We start from the raw sequence: 12,228 nt of genomic DNA on the forward strand, positions 1-12,228 counted from the left end.
AGGAAAGGAAAGTGAAGGGAGGGGAGAGGGAAGAGAGGGGAGAAAAGGGGAGGAGCAGGGATGGGAGAAATCCTCAAGACATAGGGGGGAATACCTTTTAAGAAGCCCCTCGGAGGCCAAGAAACTAGAAGAGTCCTTGAGAGGACAAAAGAGGCTTTGAGGGAGCCGGTGGGAACGGTCACAGAACGCAGGTGGTATGACAGCTGAAAGGAGGGATACTGGAGGAGTAAGACTGTAAGAAGGGAAGGATGGGGCAATGAGAAAACAACATGGGTGTTCAAGTAAAATTAAGGATTACGAAATTGCCATAAGGAAATCTGCTGCTTTGTAAACTGATTTAAAAAAAATAGAGTTGGGCATGGTGACATATACCTATAATCTCATTATGTGGGGTGTGGAAGCAGGAGGATCATAAATCCAAGGTCCTCCTTAGCTATGCAGCAAATGCTAAGCCAGGCTGACTAAGGCACTGTGTCAAGAAAATGAAAGAAGGAAAGAAAAAAACTAAAAAAAACTTAGAAAGAAAATATTTTTAAGGGAAAATATTTTAAAATAAATAAATAAAAAGAAAGAAAGAAAAAGTAGTCCGGGCGTAATCTTCAGCTCAGTACCACCCCTAAAGGGAGGATCGGTTACTTAGGGTCCCGCCCCGCTCAGCCGCTTCTGCCCTTGCGCAGGCGCAGTGGTACAGCGCTTCCGCCCTAGTGCGCATGCTCAGCGGGGCCACGGTTCTCCGACCGGCTGTGGTAGTGTCAGCTCCTGTGAAGGAAGTTTCCGCTTTGCACCCCACCCGGATCACAGTTCGGTTGTAGGACCCGCTCCCTCCCAATCCACATCAGCGCATCCGGATCATGGGGCTACCCAAAGGGCCGGAGGGCCAGGGGCTCCCCGAGGTGAGGACCTCTGTCCCTGACACCCTGGGGTTGCTGGGGAGAGAGGGCCGAGCCCGGGGCGGCGGGCAGGGACCGGCTTGGGAGGCGGCGGGGACGCTACGCCGTTGTTCAGGGTGTCTGCCCCAAGGCGGGCCCTAGATACCCTGGAGGGACAACTGACTGGTCCCCGGCGTGCAAGGGTGCAGCGTGTTGCTGGGTGCAAACTTAAAGATTCCTGGGTCCTCTAGGGACGGGGAACATCCAGATCCCTACCCAGATGCAGCCTCACACATCACGAGGTCTCCGGGAGTCCTGTCTCGGGCTGTCTAGAAGCCCCTCACGTTGCGAGACTGGCTTCCCGAGGCCAAGACTGCTGCGCTCAGGAGTCTCAGCAGTCACGAGACAGACGTTCAGTGGGACTGTCCTGGCCCCTGGTGTCCAAGGGCGGTGACCTTGGGACCACACGTCTCTCTCTGCGGGGGTCTAGGTGACCAGCCTCTCAATCCCTTTTGTCGGGAAGGAATGCCCCCTCTCAGCTTGTAGAGCCCCCGCTGTCCGGGCCCGGGAGGACGGAGGAAGTTTGGGAGACTTGCGCACATCGGGGTGGTGGCCAGAGTTGAGGACACCCTCTCTTGTGGTGCCCTGTGCCTGGACAGGAGGATTGCTGCTTGTACTAAAGAGGGGCCACCTTTTCACGTGCGGTGCGGTTGTACTCCAGTACTTGGTCAGTACTCGTTCCATCCTAGGGATAGGATTTCTATACTTGCACGGAAATAAAAACTCAGCTATCCTCTTTGGGCCACCGTTAGAGCTTGGCTACCGGATTTCCAGTTATTCTTCCAGTTGCTTTACTCAGTGAAGAGTCCCAGTTTCCAGAGAGAAATAGGGAACACCTCTGCTGCGCCTGGACCCCTTTCTAAGGTTGGCTTTGGCAGAGATGCGCCTGGTTCTTTGACACTGTGCCTAGTACCCTTTGGTATTCTCCTGTACCGATTGTGCCTCCCTGCGCGCCTCACAAATCCGTCTGTTACTTGTTCATCCTACTCTTTACACAGTCGCAGTGTTCTGTGCTCAGGTGAGTATATAGTAGCAGAAGGGCTGGCGTGGTCATCAGTTCTCACAGCCCCTGCACTGGATAAAATTCCATGTATGTGTTGTTCTGATTTTACCGGGATTGTGCGAAGTGGGGTTTGCACTGTAATTCTTCAACTTTTCTTTGCTACTTAATATCTCTCTCTCTCTCTCTCTCTCTCTCTCTCTCTCTCTCTGTGTGTGTGTGTGTGTGTGTGTGCTTGCTTAGCATGCTTGAGCCCTGGGTTCTGTCCCCAGCACAACAAAAATTGGGTGGTGGTGCACGCCCACGATCTCAGGACTGAGGAAGCAGAAGAATGAGAAATTCAAGGTCATTGGCCTTAACTGCAGGGCAAGTTCAAGGCCAATCTCAGGTACCTCAGACCCTGTCTTGAAAGACAAAACAGCATTCTTGTCACCTGGCTCTCACTAATCCAGTTAGTTCATGCCATTCAGTTTTTAAGCCCTTTTGTGTCTCTATTAAAGAAAGAAAGATAGCTAAACCCTTCTAGCTTCTGGGAGCTAGAAGTTTATTCGAGAGAGTATTTGGCCTGGCTTAAGGGCTCATGGTGATTCTTCTTCATCGGTGTCCTGATTACAGACTTATTTATTTTTACTTATGTATATGTCTGTGTGTCTTTATGTGTGAGTGATTTTGGGTCCTTATGAAGTCCAGAGAAAGGTATCAGATACCCTGGAGATGAATTCAGGTGTTTATGAGCTGACTGGTGTGGGCTAGGGGAACTGAACTTGGGTCCTCTAGAAGAATGATCTCTTCACTCAACCACTGAACTATCTCTCTCTGACCCTTAGTATTCTGGGTTTAGTAACTGGACATATTAACCAGTGTGGGTTTCTTTTTATGGCTTTGAGAAATGCTGGTTTTTGTTCTCTGTGCATCAGCCCTTGGCCCCTTCCCATTTTGCTGCAGTGCAGATGGGTAAAGTGAGTTTGGAATCAAACATCCCCCTCGGTGTCTTGTGCCAAAACTTGTCTCCCTGGATCTCTTGTAAAAGTATAGTTCTTCATTCTAGGGTGAGTGGACGGGAGGCCTCAGCCATACACTTGCATAGTAGCCTACGGGAATGCTGTGAACGTGAGTTGAGGTGGGAGGTGGTCCTTCCAGGATGCAGTGGGCTCTTCTTGGCAGTATCTTCAAGGCACACGATGGCTTGAAGGATTCCTATTTTATTTATGCGTGTGTGGTGTCTCCACATGTTTATGCATGTATGGATGGATGTTCCCATGTGTGTGAGTACGTGTGTGTGTTTGGATACGCAAGTGCATGTGGAGGCCTGAGGTTGACATCTGACAACAGGTTTCTTCCTCAGTCCGTCTCCGCCTGGTTCACTGAGGCAAGACCTCTCAGTTGAACCCAGAGCTTACCAGTTGGGCTAGTCTAGCTACTGAGAGCTAGTTTGTGGTCTTTGCCTTCCAAGTGTGGGACCACAGGTGGTCATCATGCCTGCCCAGCTTTCCATGGCTTCTGAGGATCTGAACTCTGGTCCTCATGCCGATGCGATAAGTGCTCTGTCCACTGAGCCATCTTAGGAGTTTTGGGAAAATAGCGCAGTGATTCAGCTGAAGTCAGTAGACTCTTGGCAATGTGAGCATGGCACCAGAAGGATGTATTTCATTTCCATTCTATCAAGATGGCCTTTATCAGTTATACACATCCGTTTTCAGGTGGAAACGAGAGAAGATGAAGAACAAAATGTCAAGTTGACTGAAATTCTGGAGCTCTTGGTTGCAGCTGGGTATTTCAGAGCAAGAATTAAAGGCTTGTCTCCTTTCGACAAGGTAAGAGAAAGCCTTGCTAACCACTAGGCTATTCGCTATTCTTCTATAGCATGGTTAGTGTAAGGGTAGTGGGGGATGAAGTGGTTGTGTTTTTACTTTCTCTGTACCATTCCTTCCAAGCCAGATTCGTCATGGATGTCCTCGGACTTTCTATTCAAAGAGAACTATAAGTCAGTAGATACAATTGGATTCTTTTTCTGTACACTGTGTTTTTAGGAAATGTGAATAAGCAAAAGAACTATTTCCTCAGGCTGGGGAGATGGGGAGATGGCTCAGTCAGTCAGTAAAATGCTTACTAGGAAAGCATGGGGACCTGACTTGGATCCCTAGAACCCAGGCATGGTGGCATGCTTATAATTCCAGTATTGGGAAAGTGGAGACAGGCAAACCCCTGGCACTCCCAGACTGGCCAACCTAGCCAAATTGATAAGTTTTAGGACAGTGAGAGACCCTGTGTCAACTAGTGGCCTGTGGCCTCTACATGTATGCATGTATGTATATGTACACATGCATACACATGAGCAGTACTCACACACGAAATTGTTTCTCTTTTAAGGTGCATACAGTTCGGATAGAACAATAAAGCATATATGAAAATAGGCTGAGTTCATAGGTATACTGAACCACATACTTAGAGACAGTGGCGGATATTCTGTAGATGGCAGCTGCTATGTTTAGAGGTGGGAGCTTCACCATGGGATGGGATCTTAAGATTTTTAATTAAATGTGTAATTGTGTGTGTGTGTACAGGTGCCCATGAGGCTGACGGAGGGCATTGGATATCTTGGGGCTGGAGTTACAGTATGGGTGTTGGGAACCAAACTCAAGTTCTCTGCAGGGGTAGCAGGCACTCTTAACACTGAGCCATCTCTCCAGCCCCGGGATGGCATCTTTTAAATTAAGAGAGCTGTGAACAGTTACCGTGCATAGGACAGAGGAAGGGGTATTGAGGACACAGAGATAAACAGTAGCCCTTTGCCCAGAGATGTCCCCTGTTACAGAGAAGAATGACAAGTGAACCATCAGGCAGGGACTAAATTATATGATACCGAATAGACTGTGCTTCTCAAGCGTCTGGGACCAATGGCAAGGAAGGCCAGGGAAACCTTTGAAGCTTGAGCTCCATGCTCTGGAGTGTTGCCCTCCTCCCGTTTGTACCAGAACCCGCGAGGGATGCTGGTAAGAAGCATGTCCAGGCCTTCTTCATCAACCTTCTGCTTAGGCAGGTCTGGGCTCGGGACCTGGAAATGTGCATTTGATTGTACATCTCAGCTTTTAAATAAGGAGCCAGAGAATGTCAGCTTTGCTGCCCACGTGGCCGGTTGGTCAAACTCATAATGCCTCTCAATCTGGCACTCGGAAGCTGGGTTACTAAATCTCTCATAGGTGTGCAGGCATGAGGGTCTGAGTTCAGTCTCCGGAACACATGTGAAAAGCTAGCCATGGTGGTGGGCAGTTGTGCTCCCAGCGCTGGGGAGATAGAGGCTGTGGTGAGCTCCCAGTCCAGCAAGAAAGCCTGTCTCAAAAACTTCAGGCATAGAACAAAAGAGGACACCTGATGTCTCCCTGGCCCACAAAAGGTGAACACTCGTGCACGCACACACCTATCACAAACACACATACAAAAGAAATCTCTGAACACTTAGTGTCTGACCCTTCCCTTGGAAGAGGATCGATGAGCAACGAGACCTTTTCATGGTCACAGTCAGCTTCTCAGTGCCACGGCAGCACTTTGGTGCTCAGTAACCACACAGGGCCAGGAGCTGCTGCAGCAGTGTCACAGTGTAGGCATGGCCGTTGCCACCACTGCAGGGGGACTTCGAGCAGTGCTGGCTGGTGAGTGGTGGCTAAGGAAGACACATTCCCTCTAAAGATATATCATTGGGAGGACTGCGGAGACAGATGTCAGTAAAGTGTTATATATGCGTGACGACCCAAGTTCAAGCCCCAGAATCCGTGTACAAATCTGGGTGCTGTGGTGGGCACTTGTCATCCCAGCACTGGGGACATGGAGACAGGAAAATCTGCGGGGCTCAGGGGCCAGCCTGCATAATCAAATCGGCAAGGTCCAGGCCCATGAGAGACTCTGTCTCAATAAACAAGGTCTACCGCATCTGAGGATCAATACCAGAGTTTGGTATCTGGCCTCCACGTGCGAGTGCACACACATGAACACACATGCATCTACACCAGACAGTTGTAGCTCTGTGTACTCAAGTGTGTAGGGTCCGTGAGAAGCAGCACTCTCCCTTCTTGCAGGTAGTGGGAGGGATGACGTGGTGCATCAGCACCTGCAACTTCGACGTGGACGTGGATCTGCTCTTTCAGGAGAACTCTACCATCGGGCAAAAAATGTAAGTTCCCAGGGTTTGCCAAAGAAGGGTCTGAGGGGGGAGGGGCTTTATGGTGGAGACAGTGCTTACATGTTTATATCCTCATCCTTTTCATTCCTCATGCTGTAAAGCTGTGTTTAACGTGTGTGTGTGTGTGTGTGTGTGTGTGTGTGTGTGTTTGTGCGCGCGCGAGCAAGCCTGGGGATGAGCTCTTGTTCCTCAAGCACTGTCTACCTTTTGAAACTTGCCAAGTAGGCTAGGTTGCCAGACCAGTATTTCTCCACCTCTCGAGGGCTGGGATTCCGGTGATGTTTGCCCAAGCCTGGCTCCCCCATGGTTTTAGGATTACAGCTCAGGTCCTTGGGCTTGCAAGACGTTCCCTTTACTCACCGAGCCATCTCCCCAGCCCACGCTTCTTCTTAACCCACTAACGTTGTGTGGTTTCTCCTGGTTTCTGAGTATTTAGAGTAGACATTTTAGCATCTCTGTTTGGCCTTCCATCTCCAACTACCATCCTAACATTACCTTTGAAATGATAAGAGCAGGCAGAATGTTTATGCTAACGGTTAATTTTCTATGATTTATCTGCAGGTAGGTTCTTAAGTGTATAATCATTTTATGGTAATTACTAAATACAGGAATGAGCTCAGAAGAAAGAGAAAATACAATTTTCTTTACCTAATGGCACTTAAAAGTGTGTGTGTGTGTGTGTGTGTGTGTGTGTGTGTGTGTGTAGATCAGAAGACAGCTGGAGGGAATCAATTTCTCCTTCCATCATTTAGGTCCCAGGGATTGAACTCAGGTTGTCAGGACTAGTGGCAAGTTTCTTAACCCACTGAGCCATCTTGCCAGTGTAAAGGAGAAAGCTGAAAGAGTCTCTGTTAATCCTTTCAATAAACATTCATCAAGACCGTATGAATACTGCGGGTCAGACATTGTTGGCTCTTTGGGAACACTCAGGAGACGTGCCCTGCCTTAGCAAAGCTTATTCTCAGTATGGCTCAGACTACATAAGGATAAACTGCGGGGCTGAAGAAATGGCTTCATGGTTGAGAATGCACATGCTCTTGCAGGGGTCAGAGTTCTGTGCTCAGCATAAGGCTGGGCAGCTCACAGCTCTCTGTGTTGCACCTTAGTGATGAAAGGGATAATTTCACTCACAGTTTCACATCACAGTCTGTCTTAGAAGGAAGCCAAGGCAGGGACCTGGAGGCAGGAAGTAGAGAGGTGCTACTTACTGGCTTGCTCGCCAAGGCTTGCTCAGCCTGCTTTCTTACACAGCCCAGAACCACCAGCCTGGGTGGCACCATACACAGTGGGCTGCCCCCCACCCCACATCAATATCTAATTAAAGAAAATGCACCACCGACTTACCCACAGGTCATTTTTGTGGCTGTATTTTCTCAGCTGGTGGTCCCTCTTCCAAATTACACTAGCTTGTGTCAAGGTGACATAAAACTAGCCAGCACAGCCTAATTCTAGCTTCAGAGAATCCGATGCCTTTTTCTGGGTATGCACATACATAATTAAAAAGTAAAAAGTCAATCTTGGAGGAGTAAAATTATATGGAAGCTGCATAAGCACTGGGAACAGCTCCAACTGGGGGAGAGTGTGGGAAGGAGCGCAGTGGGAACACTGTGAACAGTTGCAGGTGGGGAGCTTGTGGGGAGGAGCATGGTGGGAACACTGCAAGCAGTTCCAGCTGGGGAGAGTGTGGGGAGGAGCACGGTGGGAACACTGAGAGCAGTTGCAGCTGGGGAGCGTGTGGGGAGGAGCACAGTGGGAGCATTCTGAGCTGTCCCAACTAGGGGAGAGTGTAGGGAGGAGCACGGTGGGAGCACTCTGAGCTGTTCCAGCTGGGGAGAGGGTGGGGAAGAGCAAGGTGGGAAGTGTGTGCAGGTTTGAGTGCCATGAGCATGGGCTGCTGTGGGACTGAGGCTTGAGGGGACAGGGTTCTAGGTGAAGGGAACCTCTTCCCAGCGCTGTGCATGCAATTTGCCATTTGTCCTGCCTTTGGTCGGTGAGATGAGGATTATTTCCTCTCCCACGTTTGAAGTGTTTTACTCTGTGTGCGTGTGTGTGTGTTCTGTGGTTTGCATGTGGAATTGGACACATGTGAAAGTTGGCCCTCTCCTTCCACCATGTGGGTCCTGGAGACTGATCTCAGGTTGTCAGGTTTGCCACGAATGTTTTTACCCTCTGAGTCATCTTCCGTCCCAGTTGTTTCTCCCTGGGTTGTTCCTCACCCAGTTGTTTTGTTGTGGGTCTGTCAACCCAAGCTGGTGACTAGCCAGAAGTCCCAGAGATGGTGATAGGGCTGGGGTTTAGATCCAGGGCAAGTCGACTATGGTGGAGGAGGAAATAGTGTGTCTATGGCTGGGTGTGTGGTACACATCTATAATCCAGGCATTCAGGAAGCTGAGGCAGGAGGATTACAATTTTGAGGCTATTTTGGGCTATGACAAGATCCTGTCTAAAAAGAAAATACCCTTAAAGTCAGATTTGTAATCTGTAATGGCAGTGGTCATGCTAAAATCTTAAGCTAGGAAGCTTGCCTGGTGACCTATACTTGTCCTTTGTTTTATTAATTTTGCTCAGTTGCTGTGATAGACACCATGATCAAAAGCAGCTTAGGAGAGGAAAGAGATTATTTGGAGTACAAGTCACAGTCCATCTTTGAAGAAGTCAGGGCAGCATCTCGAGCAGGAACGGGAGTAGTATCCATGGCAGAATCTTGCCGGCTCACTCACTTCCAGGCTCATGCTTAGCTAACTTTCTTGTACACCCCAGAGCAACCTGCGTAGGGATGGTGCTGCCCACTGTGGACTGTGCACTCCTATAGCAGCTAACTAGACAACCCCAGGCTTACACACAAACCAGTCTGATCTGGGCAGTACCTCAGTTGAGGCTCTCCACTCAGATGATCCAGGCTGTGTCAGGTTGACAAGCTCACCAGGACACCCCTTCTCCTGAGTTTTTCGGGAAGCCCGAGTTCCCCTGGCAAAGCAGAGGGTGGCTGGTGATGCTCTCTAAGACATCTTCCTTCCTTCCTTCCTTCCTTCCTTCCTTCCTTCCCCTGCCCTTCGTCCCCACCCTTTGTGCTTCCTTCCCTGTCTCTCCTGCCATCAGGGTTAGTGCTGGCAGCCACTTCCACTTGTCGCTGGGACTGTCTGGACTTGGCTGTAGTTTCTGGGAGGCAGTTTTAAGAGACTCATAAAACCCACAATGACTTGCTATATCCTTCCCTCCGGGCGTTTATGAATTGCCTGATTAAGCTGGCTATGAGGAGTGGCCAGGGAGAACCCTTTCCAAAGGCATAAGTCTGGCTGTGTGTTGTTGAAGTCTCAGCCTCTGGATTTGACGCTGAATTTTAAGGTTCATTGTATAGATAAAAGCTATAGCTCTGGCCCACTAGAGGGAGCACCCCTCCGGTTGAAGAAGATGGCACTAAAGAACAGCACGATGCTTTGCTGATCATAAAGACCAACTCTGACCCAGGAACCTGAACCAGTGGAGCTGCTTGTCTCCATTGGCTGAGCGTAGAGTCTGGGTGGATTATCCCCAGCACCACATGTCATAGGGCATGGTGGCACACGCCTGTAACACCAGCACCAGCACCGAGGTGGAGACAGAGGATCATCCTTGTCTACTTAGCAAGTCTGAGGCCAGCCTGGGCTGCATTAGACCTTGCCAAAAGAAGGAAGGAAGGAAGGAAGGAAGGACGGAAGGAAGGAAGGAAGGAAGGAAGAAAGGAAGGAGGGGGGAGGCAGTAAAGGGTGAGAAGACCCAGTTTCGTGACCGTCCATGCACACAGCTGAATTGTGTTTCCCGGGTGCTGAGATTTCTCAACAGGACTCCTTGAACGTTAGAGATGTCTTCAGAGCCTCTCAGCATGGCCTCACTCTGCTTCTTTTTTTTCTGGGCAGAGCTCTATCGGAAAAGATCGTCTCAGTTCTCCCAAGGATGAAGTGTCCCCACCAGCTGGAGCCCCACCAGATCCAGGGCATGGATTTTATTCACATATTCCCTGTTGTGCAGGTGAGGGCTTCTGTGTGGATTCTTGTGTCTGAATTAAGAGTTCCTGGAACACATCTGGCTCTCAGACAGCCCAGCCTGGACCTTGGGTTTAGTGCGTGCAGGATGGATTTGGTGCAGCATACTCAACAGGTATCCTGGCCATCATTCTTAGAAAGGTAGCTGCTATTCCATGTGCCATGGTCTCACACTGGCCTCTGCTACGATCTTTGAATGTTCCCATCAGATGCTGTTTTTCAAGTGTGTGTGTGCGCGTGTGTTGTCAGCATGCATGTTTTGTTAGTGCACACATGTGTGGGGGCCTACAAGTGTGTGTAGGTGTCCTTGTGTATGTGCATACATGTGAGCGCAGGCATATGAAAGTCAGAGGGCAGTGTTGGACATTGATCATTTGGTGTCTGCTTGCCAAGTAGACTAGAGCAGCTGACTAAGACACGCCTTTTCCTCCCATTCTGGATCTGAGTCTATGAACGTAGATGCTGTTTTGGGCGCTAGGGGGGAGTCACAGTAGAAAATGGCTGTCTGTTAGGAGGTTCCCTCATTAGCTTTGACAGCGGGGACTCTTGAACAGGTTCTCTGAGGGGCTCCTGGGATACAGCCTTCTTTCCCCTCTCTGCCGGATCACACTCTCTGTGACCCAAAGAACATCTCCTCACATGGAATAGTAACAGACACGAAAGGTCAGAACCAGCATCCAGTGAGCCATCTACAAGGAAGTAGAGATGAACTGAGATGAATGCTGCATGTTTAGTTTGGTTTTTCATTGTTGTTTTGTTGGGTTTTTATTTTTTGGGACAGGATTTCTCTGTGTATCTCTGGCTGTCCTGAAACTCACTCTGTAGACCTGACTGGCCTCAGACTCCCAGAGATCCGCCTGCCTCTGCCTCCAGAGTGCTGGGATTAACAGCATGTGCCACCACACCTGGCTACATGGTTAGTTCTTGTGTTCTCATCTTCAATGTGACACAACCTAGAACCACACTGGGAGGGGGTCGTACTGGGTTGTGTAGGTCAGCTTGGCCTGTGGGTGTGTCTGTGATTGCCATAAGGGATGTGGGAAGACCCCGCCTGGAGTGAGCACCATTCCTGGTTTGATCTGTAAGAGTAGCGAAAGTTAGCTGAGGCTAGGCCTGCATGCATCCTTTCTCTCTGGCCTTGGCTGGGCTTGGCCTGTAACTGTGGGATGAAATAAATGTTTCCTCCTCTGCTTTGCTTTATGTTGGGATTTTTTAGCACAACAACAGAAAGGCAACTAGGGCAGACACCACGTGACCCAGAGCCATGGTTCTTGGTGGAAACAGAGGAGGCTCCAATACAGCCTGATTCTCTCCCTTCCTGCCCTCTCATGATTTCAGGTGGGGTCCACTGGGGTGGGGCTGGTGCTCTAGTGAAATAAGCAGAAGAGGTGCTAATTAACAACAGAAGAATGTTCTTCCTGGGGTGTGCACAGCACAGGAACATGTCCCATGGTATATGTGCTGTGTAGCATGTTATTTTCATGAAGCTAACCTATTTTGGGCACCTGCTTCCTAAGCATGCCCTTTACATGTGCTGGCTGCAGAACATGCAGAATTTGAGCCATTGAAATGACTGTAGGTAAAGCACTGTGAAACCCTGGAGGCCTAAGTGTGATTCCCAGAGCTCACATAAAGATGGATGAGGAGAAGTGACCCCACAAGGTTGTTCTCCCACCTCCACGTCTGAGCTGTGGCATATGTGTGTGCACCCTGCCTGCATACATGTAGTTAAAAAATAAACTATAGAACTTACCTATTCCTACAGGAGTGCCCTGCTATGGGCCATATATCTCGGTGTCTAGGCAACTTGACCTGGCCAAGTATGCCATGAGTTGGTAAACCCCACTGTCCCCAAATGGCTTTGAGGATGTAGAAGTGCTCTTTGAGGAGGGACTGTCAACACTGACAAGTGGTTCTTTCTTCCAGTGTGCTCTTGAATGATGGAAAGAATGAATGAAGAGCAGGAACAAGTAGAGGCTCAGTGCTTGCATTGTCCACAGGGTGTGTGTGTGTGTCTGTGTCTGTGTGTGTTGTACATATTTGTGTTTGTGTATATGTTGTGTGACAGAACTGTTCCTGGGGGGACATACACTTATGTCT

At 49.3% G+C, this 12,228-nt stretch overlaps 1 protein-coding gene across 2 annotated transcripts in view; it reads left to right on the forward strand.

Moving 5' to 3' along the window:
- Positions 1–737: 737 nt before the first annotated feature.
- The window catches only part of Ccdc93 (coiled-coil domain containing 93), an 82,617-nt gene continuing 71,126 nt past the window's right edge, over positions 738–12,228 (forward strand). For both annotated transcript variants that reach the window (XM_041648114.1, XM_041648115.1), the window contains exons 1-4: positions 738–893; positions 3,630–3,743; positions 6,003–6,097; positions 10,003–10,114. In XM_041648114.1, the coding sequence (XP_041504048.1) occupies positions 852–893; positions 3,630–3,743; positions 6,003–6,097; positions 10,003–10,114 (363 nt within the window). In that variant the 5' untranslated portion in view covers positions 738–851. The remainder of the gene's footprint in view (positions 894–3,629; positions 3,744–6,002; positions 6,098–10,002; positions 10,115–12,228) is intronic.

This window comes from Microtus oregoni, unplaced genomic scaffold (assembly GCF_018167655.1).
Source record: "Microtus oregoni isolate MIOR12 unplaced genomic scaffold, Mior012 000003F_ref0000135, whole genome shotgun sequence".
Classification (NCBI taxonomy): Eukaryota; Metazoa; Chordata; class Mammalia; order Rodentia; family Cricetidae; genus Microtus; species Microtus oregoni.